At 40.2% G+C, this 16,817-nt stretch overlaps 1 protein-coding gene across 3 annotated transcripts; it reads right to left on the bottom strand.

Moving 5' to 3' along the window:
• Positions 1-1,917: 1,917 nt before the first annotated feature.
• Positions 1,918-16,130, bottom strand: FUNDC1 (FUN14 domain containing 1). Of its 3 annotated transcripts, none has more exons than XM_065677085.1 (5): positions 15,887-16,130; positions 13,932-14,088; positions 11,943-12,039; positions 5,321-5,449; positions 1,918-2,995 (listed from the first exon to the last, which is right to left on the bottom strand). In XM_065677085.1, exons 1-5 carry the CDS (start codon positions 16,077-16,079, stop codon positions 2,969-2,971), a joined length of 603 nt encoding a protein of 200 aa, XP_065533157.1. In that variant the 5' UTR covers positions 16,080-16,130; the 3' UTR covers positions 1,918-2,968. The 3 variants fall into 3 exon arrangements, with proteins under 3 accessions (XP_065533157.1, XP_065533155.1, XP_065533156.1); XM_065677083.1 differs by lacking the exon at positions 1,918-2,995 and adding an exon at positions 3,125-3,770 and having other exon boundaries at positions 15,887-16,122; XM_065677084.1 differs by lacking the exon at positions 1,918-2,995 and adding an exon at positions 3,125-3,770 and having other exon boundaries at positions 11,964-12,039; positions 15,887-16,119.
• Positions 16,131-16,817: the final 687 nt, after the last annotated feature.

Raw genomic sequence — 16,817 nt, 5'->3', positions numbered from 1 at the left:
AGAACTGTTTGAGAGGGAAAAAAAAAACCCACAAGCCTGTGGAAGACAAAGGTAGGACAATCCAATCACTAGAATCATTCTGCCTTGAACTTCACCAAGCAGTATTAACCACAGCCAGCAAAACCTGATGTTGATTTTCTTGTACCTTTAGGTAAAACTGAGCACTCCTGCAATTTAGCTCAATGTTGCCCCATCCTTCCCTGAATGCAGCCTGTTCCTTGATTTCAGGAGAAAAGAGTTCCATGGACCGATTAGGTGTTATTTGAAAAGCTCTCTTGTGCTAGGTTCATGTTTTCCACCCTTCAGTAAAGTTCTTCAGCTGTACAGTAAAAGCCATAGAAATGCTGCCTCAGCCTGCCATTAACTTACATATTTCTAACACTTCTTAATCATCTGCTTTCTAAAATTCTTTGGGTTTTTCCCAAAAATGCTCTTCAAATACATTTTCTTCAATCTTTATTTCTCCCTTCTCTGAATCTTCTTAGACTAACTTCAAAATCATTCCAGAGAACTTGCCACCAGAAACTCAGTAGTTCTGCTATGCTCCATTCCATTCTCAGTAATCCCATCAATTTGACTGTAACTTTATAGAGCATTCCCCTACGTACAGTGACAGTTCTGAACTTACACATATCAAATCTCAGGTATTTGCAAGGAAATACTGCATTTATTTATCCTGGCACTTTACATTTAGCAAAGTTGGCTAGTCCACCATGCCCAAACCTTATCAGGTCCAGCTGTCATTGTAGGTAGCATCCCCTCTACCTCATGAACCTAAGGAAATATACTGGAGAACTTCGCAAGTCTTTCTGTGCCAGCAGAAAGCCTGATACAAACCATTAGCACTCACCTTTTCAATTATATGATTTCTCTGTCCTTTTTTTGCCCCTCAGACACTTTCCCATGTAGAACAGTCTCATTCGGAAAGCTTGGAAAAAAATTAAACCCTCAAATATAATTAATTCAATCAGCTCTTTATTCATTGCCTTACTAAGTCTCAGATACCAGCAACAGAAAGCAGAACAACTTTCCTCTGTGGAAGTCAGTCTTGCCTACTGCTAGATAAGCTGTTTTCTTGTTTGGTTTTGGTTGGGTTTTTTTTGGTTGTTTTTGTTTTTTCTTGTTGTTGTGGTTTTGGGTATTTTTATTTTGTTTTTTAAATTCTACTTTTGCCTATCATAGAATCACACAATGGTTTTGGTTGGAAGGGACCTTAAAGACCATCTGGTTCCAACCCCCTGCCATGGACAGGGACACCCTCCACTAGACCAGGTTGCTCTGAGCCCCATCCAGCTTGGCCTTGAGCACTGCCAGCGACGGGGCAGCCAAAACTTCTCTGGGCAACCTGTGCCAGTGCCTCACCACCCTCACAAAGAAGAATTTATTCCTACAATCTAATGTCTACCTTCTTCTAGTTTAAAGACATTATACTCTGAAGTACATCACAAGAAGCCTTTTTAACAAGCACAGTAAAAGATACTGCCTTGAAATCCTTTCAGAGTGGACTCCTTAAAAATGCAAATTTACAGGTTCATGCTACTGAGGTGGCCACTTTTTTCCTAAAGCTCTTCAGAACACTCCAGTTCACTCCAGTCAGGGCAGGTGACTCATGTCAGTTGGCTCCAGCAACTCTTCTGACATGCCAAAAGCCCATTAGCTTCAGCAGCGAAGAGAGCTGACGGGTTACCTTCCCATTATTCCTTGGACTGAACACTAAGGAAAAGAAGCTTTCATGCTTTAACACTTTCATCTTAATTTTTCTTTAAATCCCAAATGACATAGCAGGCACATTCCTCCTTGGGCTTCTCATAAACTGCAACAACTGAGTTTACCTAGCTTTAGATATTCACCTGAAACCAAAGTATTTAGGATGCTAACATGTTATTTGTGGCCATTCACGCTCCTTGCACTTGAAGGTTTGGTTGGGAGGAAGCAGGAATTTTATTTTCAGAAATCTTTAACAGTCCTTAGATTAATTAAACTCTTAAACATCACAGACACATGACATGCTTCGTAAGTTACTCACCTTGGCCACAAACATGCATATATGAACTCAACATACAATACAGAGCTCTGAAGTCCACAGATGCATTAATCTAAGCATATGCTGAGTTACTATGTCAAATGCCAAGATGATGGATGTTTGTCTCATGTCCTGTACATCCAAAGTTCACATCCATCCATCCATTTGATGCTAATGAATCACTAGTGCTGCTCAGATATGCAAACATGAGCCCACAGAGCCTGCATGAGAGAGACTCCATTTCACATTAACCTACTGGTTAATGGATAAAATTGGAGAAAGCGGGGCAGAGCAAACAGTCCTTCTTGGGTAGAGACTAAACGACTAAAAGGTTCACAAGTTCGAAAACAGAAAAAGGAATTCAGCCTTTGTTTGGAATTCCAAATTCTTTAGAATAACCTAGTAAAAAAATTACTAAAGCCACCTTGAAAAACTACTTGAGAATAAATTTTTCAGTCCATCCAGAGTTATGCTTCCCATCTCCTTCAGAATCCACTTCCTGCTTTGATCCATCAAAGGTGGAGGCAGCAAACACACTGAGCAGATAAAGTCTCATTTGCTTTCCCATACTTCCAAAGAAACACTCTTCCAATAAGCTAACTGAAGCCAGCCTGTACCCTCGTTTTTCCACAGCTTACACCCTAGACAGTGAAAGTCAAATTAAGTGACAACTGTAAAAAAAACCCAAACATTACACCCAGTTGCGGAGAACACAGTGACAATAGAGGTGAATGTGAAAGTGAGGATCATTTCCAGCTACCACAGACTCCCAGAGCAGCCCTCAGTTCATTCAAGGCACTCGGTACGCACACCCTGTGAAGCTCTACAAAGTCCTGGCTCTCGCAAAGTGCTTGGGCAGAAGCCTCACCTCTTCACCTCACCAACTGAAGTCTGAAACAGTCTCTGTTGTTTACTGAGTGCAGTTATCTGTGTACTACAGTTTCATCAATGAATCAACGTGTGTCTACGCATCTAGGAAAAAGAACATATACACATTTGCTTAGCACACAAATATCAGTTATATTTGCAAATATGCCTACCAGATGCCTGCAGTGTATAAACACGAGACTTTCTTATTTCCTATGTATACAAAGGCCAGAGTCAAAGTTAATTTTCACCTTTAATAAGCTCATGATCCTCTGTTATTTAATACTCTGTAAAAAGGTATTACAGATTGATGATTATTGCAGTGATTTCTAAAGAACAAAGACAGCCATGAGGCTGAAACTACAATATCATATATATTATGTAGTCATTGGTATTATCTACTACAGCATGAAGAAAAATACTTTAAAAATAAACAGTTATTAACCAAAACCATAGAAATGGAGCTTTCTTTCTTACAGTATGGTTGCATATCTATATTCCAAGAATAACATTTTAAAAAATGCTAGATCTTGAAAGGTCACAGATAAAAAGAGTCATGATGATGATGAACCAGTTTTGCCCAGAAATTGTTTAATGAGCACACTGCAGAGTTTTTCAGCACATCCTAGTTTTGCCAAGCTTCAAGAGGCAAAAGCCTGAAATGTAAAAGCTTCTGCGTTGTCTAGATAGTCCACTCATCTTGCTCCGGAAGGCCCAGTGAACCCCTCTGCTTTAAGAGAGCATGTCACCACAATTGTTCTTCACTGACATGAATACCACCAGGAAGAGACTGTTCAGGTCCTTACGATGCCAGGCCCAACAAAAAGCCTCCAACAAACCCACTGGACACCACAATGTTCTGTTTGATAAATTCTGTTGACTGAAAAGAAAAATAATATTTGTAAAGAACCAAGTTAATTAAAATACTGAAATTGGGGAGGGACTGGGGGGAAAGGGTTAGGGAAACAGTATGTTTAAAAACACACAAAGCTTAGTGGCGACTGCTGGCAGCAATGGAGCGAAAACTGACTCTTGTCTGTCTTTAACAATAAATATAATATACAGCTAGCATTTTGAAAGTCAAAATACAGAGGAATTGTCATAACAATTTCATGCCAATACCACCTTTGTTTTGATTAAAACAACGCAGATGCTTTGCAAACTCCCTTGGCAAAAAAGCATGAGCACCACCATGACTGCCATTTTAATCGTGACTTCATTTTAATCTAGTCTTTTTTGGAAGATTAGATCCTTGGAAAAGAAACACACCTCACTCCATTATAAGCCAGCTTCCTAACAACCTAATCCTATGAAGCACACTTATGTATGACAACATTTGTGCAAAATATGTCGTGAAGCAATAGCACAGAATATAACACGTTACATCAAATGTGATATTTCATACATCCTCCACTTCAAACACTTTGGATTGGCTAATAATATGCAATTAGAAGAAAGTAATACAATGTGAGTTTGGGGAAAAAAAAACAGAAAATCTCCATCCTGTCCCACCCATTTCTGCAAGGCAATGGAGAAAGACCGGTTAAGCTATTTAGGGTATAGAAGCAGCAAAAAAACCCCCTACCTTTCTTGAACTTCTACTTCACATTCACATTAAAATTCACAGTAAGTTTTACCAACCTATATGTAACTCCAAACAGTTTAAACCTGAGATGTTGGAACTCCTAATTACAGTGTGCTAGCATGGCTCCTGTTACACTGTCTGTAGCATATTCTAAGTCAGGATTTGTAGTTACTGAGAAAGAAACTTGGATCACTTGTACAAGATGTGAAAATAGGTTAAAAACAGGCTAAGCACACTATTTTTAAAAAAGATAAAAAAAGATAAAATTATTAAAGTCTTCGAACGACAGAATGAAATAGCCCCAGTGACACTGATCAGTATCAGAGGCTATCTTTTCAACATAGTATGTAACTGACAGATTCTGAAGACAGATATTCTTTGAACTGTACGAAAATGAGATTAAAAACCACAACTCTACTTACAAAGTAGTTAGAGCTTTACTCCAGGAAGAAAGGTCAGTCTTTTCTAACCAAGTAATTCTGTTATCAGCAGTCTAAGATGATGTGTTTTTTGTTTTTGTAGCTGCCATGTTTTAGCCACAACACCCTCAACTTTTTACCATGTCATGATCTTACTGGCTTTCTTACTAGCCCAGACTCCAGAGGGACTAAATAGCAAAGCCAATGGCAGTCCCTAAGCTGTATCAGCTGTAGAAACGCTTTGAGGGCTTTGTGTCATTTTTAAGTATGAACAAAACAGAAAACTAGGTTAACTTTTAATAAAGTATAAAGCCAGACAATTCGGTTGCCTTCCAGTTTTGCACCTGCAATTTCAATTAATCACCACCTCTAGCAGAAGGTAAGAAAAACTGGCTGGTAGAAAACAGGTTTTCACCTCAGACTCACCTCTTCAATTAGAGTATTGATTTCAGGTGCTGCCTTATTCGCACGCTTTTTTAACTGCTTTTTTGCTTTGTTTACATCTTTTTCAACTCTCTTCCAGTCAACTTGTACGTATCCACTATGACTAGCGATCTAGGAAAGTAGAGGGTATTTAGTACAGTTGTAGTTAGCATTTAATGAGTCAAAATACAGTATCTTAGTGTCTACAAAGGTTTTTAAAATATTGTTCCAATTACAGCAGCTACTCTGCCTCAAACAGTAATATTTTCCACAGTAACAACAGTTCAGATTAGAACAAGCAATGGCAAAGTTCACTAGACTCTCTTGTTGCCAGTTCTCTCTAGTTATAAAAACTTTAACTAACAATGTTTTACCTTCAGCATTTACTGTAACTTTAATTGTAAGAAAGGTGCTTTCACAGGACAACAATGAAAGAACTGTTTCGTTTCAGCTTCCTTCAGAACTGTGGAATTCTTACTTGTGACCAGCTATCTGGGGCTAATCAGACTCATCCTAAGAAATACTGAAAACTGTATTATTTTATCCTACATCATTTAAACTGTCCAACAACAAAAAAAAAAAAAAGTATTTGATGCAAAAGAAATCACATACTTTCTACAAAACAAAGCCAGCAAGTAGGAAAAATGCATGACCTGTGAACAAGTGGATAACTTTTGAGGGACTGTTCATGCCAATTCACACTCAAACTCCCAAAATGCTTAAACAACATCCATGACACTTTTAGTACATTTAACCATCATCCCCTTTGCCTTATTTCTCTTATGAAGATTTGATCTGGGAACAAAGATAGATGTTCTGTTACTTGACCAACACTGACATTCCCACCAATTTTCTTAAACCAAGTTACAGAAGAAATGCATGTTTAAATAAGAGCATACCTTAAGAAAAGTATCAAAATCACGCAATTATGCATGCTTAGAGAACAACTAAACACTCATTAATTGGGAAAAAAAATAGAGGGGAAAAATAAATTCAAAGATTACTGCTTATTTTAACTACTAAGACAAACAGATATAGACCACTAACTACAGATAAATGGCCGTTATACAAAACACTCTTTATGAAGAATGAGATGTCTCAGGTCCTCCTTCAGGTCATGTTTGGCAAATACATGTGAAACTTATGTCACAGAGTTCTATGCAAATGGTACAATTGGTAAATACAAGTCACACATAATGAACTTCTGTGGAACTTTAAATATTTATCTATATATTTAATAATACATAATAATATTTAATAGAAATAATAATATATTTACTAATATATAAACCTAAGATGTTTAATTATGCAATTTATTAGGTTTGGCATAAAAAGGAATGTTTCGCATTGCTTACAGGCACTAAATTTTGACTTTCACATAGTTTTTTTCTACCAAATAACTGGAAGTAGACTATCTTATTTTACAAACAGTCACAATACTTAAGCAATGTACTTCACCACAAATTAGAATTTCATGATCCTGAAAAAAACTAAAAGGAAACAAGTGTCAGACAGATTTTGGCTGAATTCAAAACAAAACTCCTAAAAAAAAATACATCAATGCAGGAATACTAGAAATATGTACATCTTTCTCTACACAAATCAAAGAACACAGAATGTAAAAGGGAAGACCTCATTTTGGGGGTAATAAGTAACAAATGTCTAAGAATAAAAATTTATATGGCAAGATGGGACAAAAGACTTTTAATTTTGTCAAAGACAAAATCTTTCAATATCAAATAGCCCAACAAACCCAGAAGGTATGTGTGAGCTCCCTGTGCTCAGCTGCTTGCACAGCACACAGAAGCCATGTATGCTTTTAAGGTATTTTCTGTTATTCAGATAGGTAGCAATCCCCATCACACTCAACCAGTTTCCAGAACTGATCTGACAAGTCTCTACTTAAATATACAAAGATAAGGAGGGACTGAGAAATAATACAACACTTTTTGTAAGAGTGTCATGGTTTAAGCCCAGCCGGTAACTCAGAACCACGCACCCGCTGGCTCACTCCCCCTGCTCCCAGAGGGATGGGGAGGAGAATCAAAAGAATGTTAGTCCCACGGGTCGAGAGAAGAACAGTCCAGTGACTAAGGTATAACACAAACCACTACTGCTACCACCAATAACAATAATGATAAGGGAAATAACAACGGAAGAGAATACAACCGCTCACCACCCGCTGACTGATACCCAGCCTGACCCAAGCAGCAATCTAGCCCTTCCGGGTAACTGCCCCCAGTTTATATACAGGGCATGATGTGCTGTGGTATGGAATACCCCTTTTGGTAGTTTGGGTCAGGTGTTGTTGTGGTTTAAACAAAGTCACACAGCTCGTTCACTCACTCCCCCTCTTCTTTCCCTCCCTCTACTCCTGGAGGGATGGAGAGGAGAATCAAAAAGAATGCAGCTCCCACAGACTCAGATAAGAATAGTTTAGTAACTAAGATATGATGCAAATCACTACTGCTACCACCAATAATAATAATGATAAAGGAAATAACGAGTGGAAAGAATACAACACCTCAACACCAGCCTACCGATAACTCGCCCCACCCCACCCAACCAAGCACCAACTGATACCTCATCCAAACCCTGCAGTCCCCCCAGCCCTTCCAGGGTAACTCTCTGTTACATCCTGGGCATGACGTGCTGTGGTATGGAATACCTCTTTGGTCAGTTTGGGTCAGGTGTCCTGTTCCCGCTTCCTCCCAGCTTTCCCTCCTCCCTGGCAGAGCGTGAGGCTCAGAAAGTCCTTGGTCAGACTAAAACATTTGTTATCAGCCCCATTCCCAGGCCGAAAGTGAAAACACAGCGCTGCACCAGCTACTAAGAAGGAGAAAAATGACTGCTACTGCTGAACCCAGGACAGGTGTCCTGTCTCTTTTTCCTCCCAGCTTCTTCTTGTCCCTGGCAGAGCACGAGACTCAGGAAGTCCTTGGTCAGAGTAAACAGGACTTAGCAACAACTAAAAACATTGGTGTTATCAGTGCTGTTCCCAAGGCTGAAAGTCAAAAACACAGCACTGCACCAGCTACTTAGGAGAAATATGACTGCTACTGCTGAACCCAGGACAAAGAGTTAAATGGTAGAGGCTGTATCTTCAGCCATCATCTGCTGGCATACTACTCCAGAAAACCCATGCCCCTCCATTTCATGTCAAAACCTGCCAGAAAGAGAAGGCTAACTTTCCAACTACCATTTGCTTTGGCATTCCATTAAATGTTCTCTCAAAGTATGCACACATCAACTGTCAAATGGGATATTCAACGCAAAACTGAGTATAACTCTTCCTCAGGAGGTCCCTACCCTCAGAAGCACGTTGTTCTCTCCCCACTTGACTGAAATGCCACATCATCATCATAGCATGGTATCAACAAACACCTGTACAAAACATAGCTAAGGATGTCTCAAGAGTTTATTTTGTTTCTTTTTCTTTTTTTTTTTTGGGGGGGGGGGGGGTGGAGGGGGTGGTTTGGGGTTTTTTTCCTACCCCGAAGATTTACTTTTCATAAGTTAGAAAATAATTTAAGGAAGAACTGAATTCATCAATGGCATATTAATGGGATGAGGCAAAATATATCATGAAAGCAGAAATAACCAAACAAAAACATTAATTTATGGGTAAATAACAGTCAACACGCAAAGGGAAAACCTGTAATTTGTATGTTGACTGCAGAACAAAAAGCAATGAAACCATTATTAAAAATAAAGAAGTTTAAAACCGCAGGGAGAATAGGCACTCATTAATAACAACTGTTTTTAGCTAATGCATTATAGCAGAACCATATGAGCTCATACTTCCTTACTCTCTGGGATTTCACCAAACTGTGCTGTATGAAGTAAAAGTTATACAAGGAAAATCCCTCACTTGCTGTGAGAAATTAATTACAATTTCCTCAATGCAGTGCATGGCTACTGGGTCTTACACCAACACGTTTGAAGAGCTACATCTATTTCAATAAAAAAAGACAGTTAACTGATCAAACAAGCTGACAAAATACCCAGCTCAAAGACGTGATAACTCATCTTAATTTTTAAGAACTATGCAAATTCATAATGCCATTTTTTCTGTTCCTCAGACTAGTTTTCATTTAGTCTGTATTAAAACTGAAAAACTTTATACCAGTTACAAAATTGGAAAAAAATCTTTTTTCCTTCTCATACAAACTGACACTCCAAAAATGCATTGCTTTCAGTTTCCTACTACATTTCTTGAGATGAAGTCATCACATGTTGAAGACAAAATGCCTTTTTTTTTTTAATTTTGAAAACTGAAATGTTTCACTGAATAGGCTGTAGCTGAGAATCTTCCCTTCTGTAGTTCTTCTTGTTTTAGCGCCTAATTACAATGTCAATATTGCAATCACCAGTTGAAATGCAATCTGCAACTTCAGAGAAATTTACAGATAAAAAACTTTCTAGTCATGTGCTGAAACACTCCTCTGCCCACTCAGGGGAAACGCTGAACATGTATTCATAGGGAAATTAAAATCACGATGTATGATCTTTAAATGAAAAAATTAGAGACTACAGAAATGTAATTACACTACAGAATTTATGACTCAGCTTTAAAATGCAAAACGCTTTGAATCAAAAAGAAAGACCAAGGCATTTACTTCATTCCTTTCCAACAGAATCTGATCTTACTTAATTAAAGATATAGACAACTCAATCAAAATATGTAACTCATTTTTCTTCTTGGATAATATTCCTTTTCAGATACACTGTAAATGAGATCGACCAAGAAATCAGGCACTCAAACACATAGCAAATCTATCTTGTGTACAAGAAAGCTCCCCAAACTTTACAGCTCAGCAAGTGAAAATATTGCACAAATAACGTGTTTTAAGCCATTTTCTTTTTTTTTATAAGCCTTAGTTTTAACCTTCTAGTTTCCTGTAGTCAGAAATACTAAAGAAGGTGCCTGCAGACAACATTCTGCCTGCTGTCCCTGGATGCCAGGCCTCTGTTCCATAGGCTCTTCAGTCGTATTCACATAAGAATTGTCATGAAAATAATTAAGACCAGTGGCTTACAAAATGGAAGAGTGATTCAGATCTTCAAGTCAGCTAGATGAAAAGGATGATGAGTCCTTCAAGATCCACTGCATATATATGTGTGTATTATATAACTATATAAATATATATAAAGATTTACTTCTTCCCTCATGACCCAGAAATACACATTATAAGCTAAAAAAGTCCAGAGTTCTCCATCACATTGATTCATTTGCTGGCATAGCATATTTTGCCAAAATTTTTTATCTGGGTAAGTCTAAACCATTTACAGATTCAACACTCCTGTAAAATTCATCACTATGTTTAGGTACAAGCCAAATAACCAGTGACTTCCAAGAGATTTAAAAAGGTCATCAGTGCACAATGGTGAAGTAGAACTAATGCTAATACTACAAAACTTCATATCAAGACTATTTTTCTTTGACTTTTTACATTGTTGTTGATGCTTGCTTTTGTGTAATTCAAAATAAAATACACTTTATGTTTGTTTAAAGCATCTTAAACCAAATGGTTCCAAGAGCATACATTCTCACGTAGAATGTTCCAGTTCAGTTATATGTTTAGCATGTGGTTTTAAAAAAACAAACCAGTAGAAAACACCATCATGAAGGAAGTTCTTCAAACACCTGTGACACCTAGGTGCATTGTACAGCAGCAATCAGAGGTACTTCCCAAGACTTCCTGATCAACGGTTGACTGCAAGAGCCATTACAACCAAAGGAGTAACTAAAAGTGGGATATGCCTTTCAGAAATCCTCCAGGGTGATGTTGGAAAGAATTTATATGTATCTTTTAACATCCTGTCTCAAAAAAAGCTGTGTGTTATTGAACCTAAGCAGGCACCAGTTTATTTCCTCTCGAATGATCTGAGGAAAAATTACAGGCTTACAGGTATTAAGGTATTAAAAACACCAGTAAAAACCATTAAGAATTACTTGGCATCTTACAGAAGGATATATGAAATTCTCCTTCACTTAAAGTTTCATCATCTAATTTGCAGCCTTTTTGGAAATATGTTCCTAACCACAGTATCTGATGAAAAATGCAAATGGTCATGCTAGATAACATCATTAAAGAGTTTTGGACTTGAAACGTAATTGAACAGAGGAATGCAATGAAGCTATCAGAAAAACCTTCAGAGGCTCAACACATATAACTAGTAAATACAGCATGGCGAAAAAAGGGAAAAACAGGGCTTCAAAACAGGACCAGAGCAAGCCTTCCAAGCAACTGCAAAAAAACCCTGCTCCTTCTAAAGCACCAATAAAATTCTCGTATCTATTTAAAATAAACACAGCTTAAATTACTTGATCTCCCACAGGTTTACAGGCAGTCCCTCTAATCTGGCAGTACTGAATCACACACAGCATTTCAGTTTCTGCACAGACATTTCTTTTGGCTTACTGCAAACTATTTTACAGAACAGAGTAGGTTCTGATTTACCACTGATTTTTCACAAATGTCTCGTTTGTAAACAATATTCCAGCTGAAATAGAAGTTTTTGACTGATAAGACTAAAACGATAAAGTAGATAAGAAGCCTACCTAATTAAATTTTGCCCAACAGCTGTGTTATTGTTTAGTAAATAGTATTTGCCAACTTACAAAGTATGAAAAGCTACATACTTGAAGCAGAAGAAAGCCACCACCTACTGCAGTTGCTGCAAGCTTTCCAACTTTCTGGAACAAAAATCCCGCACACCTTAGGAGAACAAAATACAAAAGAAAAAAAACGAGTCCAATGAAGTTGTCTGCTGAACAATGCCATACTCCAATATTACTAACTACAACTATTACTATTTTGATATTTAACAAAGCAAATATATAATTCCACATCTCTAAATTTTAAATTCAGAATATTTAATAAAAACAATTTTTAATTAATAATGTCTAACACAAGTCAGCGTCAGTAATGGTTGCTAGTTCAGGGCTGTCTTATGGCCCCTTTAAAGTTAGCTTGAGATCTCCGGACCTTGTCTTTACACAGAAGCTATGCCGCTACTAAACGTAGTGTGTTATTAAAGCACAACGTAAAAATATAAAAGGGTCATTATAACTGTTCCCAAATGAAATGTAAGCATATTATACCATCATTTATATTAACTACACAACCCATAACTTAAATATCTTAGGTAAAAAGAAGTTACAACCCTTTCACAAGAGTTAAAATCAGCAGGGGCCCTCTACTGGGACATGGCCTTAGTCTATTTTTAATGAATCAAGGCAAGAAGAAAATTAATTATCTTCTTCACAGTCTCCAAACACTTCCACATCAAATACAGAACAGCACAGACATCAATATCATGGAATAGTTTGGGCAGGAAAGGACCTCTGGAGGTCATCTAGTCCAGCTGCCTTCCCAAAACTGGGCCAGCTGCAAAGTCTGATCCAACCTCCAAACTAAATCAGGTTGATCAGGATTCCTGACTGAACTCAGGAAAGTGATGAACGTTTTCAAGGATGATGGTTCCATGACTTCTATAGACAACTCTGCTAGCATCTGATCCGTGCCCCGCACCAGCCCACACAAAGAGGGGAACGTTTTTCCCCCTACATATGCATAGTGAATTTGTATTTATATACATGAATTATACAGAGGTATATGCATCTACAGATGCTGAAATATACAGTTTCCAGATCCTTTAATGTGCCAGTTTTTATGGATTCTCTAGACGCTTCAGAGTTTATGTATACACATCTAACTTAAAAAATAATTCTAAGGCAACAGAAGAAAAAAAAAAAAAAAATCAGCCTGAAAGCTAAGCCTATGTGCCTCAAAGCTGTCTTGAGCCTAGTCATGAAAATTTAATTTTTAGTTTCATCTTCCAAATCTTGCATAATTCCGTTCTGAAAGTTACCATGCTCCCACAATGTTGCTTTTCACCAAACTTATTTTTTGAGAATGCTAGAATAGACCAATACCATTCAAATACCTTTGACAAATAACAAATACCTTGACACAGCTGCTAAGGCTGTGACCACATTTCCCAGTTTCTCATCTTTACTGTCTGGCTTTCACCAGTTATTTTAGCATAACTCTACTGTGGTATCTCTCTTCAGTTAAATGAGAGCAGCAGACTGTTAATTTGTTCAAAATGGCTCCAGCTGAATTTAGAGAGGAAATAAAGACCCTATGAAATGGGGCCTTTAAAGAAACTATATTCACCCACACTTTTTTTCCTTTTTCCTGAGTTTTTTACCTATAAAATATGTCTTAGCTATAATATCATAACTAGGTTTCTAAATCTATACTAGTAAGGAAATAAGCTTTTCCATACAAACAAAAGCTAAATGCAGTAATTTTCCATTTATTTCTTGTACTTTCAGAGCTCTGACATTTCCCCAAATCCCTTTCACAGTAACTGGTAGGCGTTCCCTTAGATAACTGGCATTTTACCAATACTACAAAAACATTTTAGAATGATGAGTCAGAGTAACCAGTTAAGAAATTCTTCACACATGAATAATCTTGATCAATCATAAAGGAAATCCCGTTAGAGAAGATAAATACACATATGCTTCAAACAGCCTTGGAAATGATCTTCTAACACAGTAAAAGGTCTGGGACAGTTATGAAAAGTGATGCTGCCTTACCAGCCAGTCACACCTCCCATGACAATCTGGGTAGCTACAGAGTATTTTTCTACAATTGGTCCTGAATTCCGGCCAAACACACGATTCCACCAATGGTGACGCCGCGCATACTCTGTTAAATCCAGCACTTCATAGGAATCGTCATCACTGTCATGTTCTAAAGAAAAAAAGAAAAGTTATTTTTCTCCATTACAGAGTAAATTAATGTAAAGCCCCCAAACATCAACAGAACTGGTTTTGGTATTAAGTGGTCAAAGGTGAAAAGTTGAACAGGAATCTCCTCCCTGTGCAAGTACAGGAGCTAAAAGGTATCAATGAAACTACCAGGTAGCCTGCTCAAGGTTAAAAAAAGGAAGTTTTCCTCTCCTCTCCTTTAACCCCCACCCTCCAGAAGCCCTGGCTAACCGCTGGAACAGCTTACTGCAGGATGCTGTAGATACCAAAAGCTGATACGGACTCCAAATAACAACAGAAAATATTAAACCGGGGGGGAAGGGAAAGGTCCAGCAAGGGCTGTCAGACACAAAAGGCAACTGCCATAGTTAATGAAGTCCTAGGCTGAAAATCACTAAAAACATTCTGATAGTATCAGTACATGCTTACCCTGCATTTCTTAGCTCATCCGTGGTTTAGCGTGTGGTGTTCCTGCCTATGGCAGGTGGGTTGGAACTAGGTATCTTAAAGTCCTTTCCAGCCCTAACTATTCTATGATTCTATCCTGCAGCTGATGGCCTTCAGACGCAGAATGCAGGGCATTCATTTGACCTACTGCAATTGCTTTGATGATCTTTAGCAATATGAAACATGTCTAACTTAAGAGAAAGTACACACATCTCTTCTGGCTAGACCTAAACCTTGAGACACTGAAAACTTCTGGCCTAGTGTCTTCCTCAGAGGGCCAAACCTTAGCATACACTAATAAGTCAAAAACAGTCTGTTCTGTACCTTTTCCATAATAAGCAAAACAGATACGCAGTACAATTCTGTCAACATTTTCAAAACAGGCATCCTAAAACTTCAAGTTAAGAGATTCAAAACACCACGTACACTCAAACATCAAATGGAAGAGATGGTTTTAAATTTCTGGATGAAAAATGTATTAAATCACAGTTCTATGGATACGCATGCACGAATTAAAGTCCATGTTCATTAAATACATGTAAGGTGGAATACAAACTCAAGCATAACATGTTGTGTGGAAAAGATTTATATTATACATTAAGAAGAAATTCTTCACTATGAGGGTGGTGAGATACTGGCACAGGTTGCCCAGAGAAGCTGTTGTTGCCCCATCTCTGTTCAAGGACAGGCTGGATGGTGCTTTGAGCACCTGGTCTAGTGGAATGTGTCCCTGCCCGTGGCAGGGGGGCTTGGAACTGGATGATCCAACCCATTCTGTGACTCATAACTCTCAACTGATGGAAAATACCCCGTTCCTTAGAGGCCAATATTATGCACACTCTCCAAGCACACGAAGCTGTGCCCGCGCAGAGCGGCGTTACACGGCAAGGCCATACCAAATACACCTAAAGAGCTGCACGTTAGGAGTCGAGGAGCTGACAGAGGCCACGGACACCGCTCCGAGGCTCCCCAGCGGGCCCCGTAGGTCCCGTTCCGCAGCCTCCGGGATCCTCGGCGGGGTTCCCGTGAAGCCCGGGAGGGGTCTGAGGAGGCCAGGGGGAGACACAGAAATGGGGCCACCAGCACCGATGCAGCCGCCTCCCGGTCCCGGCCGGGGCCGAACCAACGGCGAGGCGCCAAAGGCGGCCTCCCCCACCGGCCGCAGGAGGGACGTAAGGGGGAGGAGCAGAGCCCGGGCCACCCCTCCCCCGCCCCCGCGGGCCGGCACCGGCAGGGGACCGGGCTGCCCCCTCCTCCTACCCCCCTTTCCCGTAAGGGGACGGGACGGGACGCGTCCCTGCGGACGCGCCCGAGCCCTTGGGGAGCTCACTGACCTGCGGCGGAGCGGGGCCTCCGCGCCGCCATGTTGGCCGGTGTTGACAGGGGAGCCCGGCTCGGGACCGCCTCGCTCCGCCCCCAAACCCCGCTCTGCGCTACCGGCGGACGCGCTACTCTACGCTCTCCGCGCGCCGCGGAGGCCCCGCCCTCTCTGCGGCGCGCGGGGACGCAGAGCGCAGGCGCTCTCATCTCCTCCCCTCCATCGCAGCGAGAGCGCGGGGAGCGCTCTGGGACTGCCCCCGAGGCGGCGGGTGACGTCACAGGCAGCGCGGGTCCCCCGGTGCCGCGGGGGACTGTGGGAGCTGTAGTTCTCAGGGCGGGGGCGAGGGCAGGTGGGACGCCATTTTGGGGGGGCATCTTGCCGCACTCCCCTCACGGGCTCGGTGACTCTGCGCTCAGCGGCTCAGCGCCCGGCGGCCGTCCCGTTGGCTCTGAGGGGCTGCAGGCCCGAGGCATGCCTTGCTTGCCCAGTCACTGTGGCAGTGGTGGCCCTGGGGCTTCGCAGCCTCGGGCTTCTCGCATGTGCAGTAGAAGACTTCACCCTGGTGATGTGTATAAAGTCCTCAAACAGGCTCAGAATAACTCATGCTGCGAATGAGAAGTTAAGGGGTGTCATGGCTGGACAACTGTAGTGTACCACACATGGTGAGGATGTTGGAAAACAAGCATTGCATTGCCATGGGTATTCCATGTCCCATAAAAACTAATAACCAGATAAAACAAAAGTGTGAAGCCCCTCAAAGAACCAGGTTAACGTAAATATAAACTGTGAAACATTTAGAAAGGTGGAATTTGGAATTGCCCGGCCCCGATTTACTCCCTCCCTCAATGCCACAGTTGGGTTTTGGTAGGCTAAGAGCCACACAGCTGTATTTTACAGCTTTCATTTTGTTTTTATTGTGTGCAGCTCCATACAGCCTTTATAGC

This window comes from Lathamus discolor, chromosome 4 (assembly GCF_037157495.1).
Source record: "Lathamus discolor isolate bLatDis1 chromosome 4, bLatDis1.hap1, whole genome shotgun sequence".
NCBI lineage: Eukaryota > Metazoa > Chordata > Aves > Psittaciformes > Psittacidae > Lathamus > Lathamus discolor.
This window is presented reverse-complemented; position numbering and strand designations above follow the sequence as displayed.

What these genes read in the sequence shown, in the direction of transcription:
- FUNDC1 (XM_065677083.1), bottom strand. Translation starts at nt 16,079, where the DNA reads ATGAGAGCGCCTGCGCTCTGCGTCCCCGCGCGCCGCAGAGAGGGCGGG. An exon ending in ATGGGAGGTGTGACTGGCTG is followed by an intron (nt 12,040 to 13,931) that starts GTAAGGCAGCAT and finishes TGTTCTCCTAAG; the next exon opens with GTGTGCGGGATTTTTGTTCC. An exon ending in TCAATACTCTAATTGAAGAG is followed by an intron (nt 3,771 to 5,320) that starts GTGAGTCTGAGG and finishes TTTTCTTTTCAG; the next exon opens with TCAACAGAATTTATCAAACA.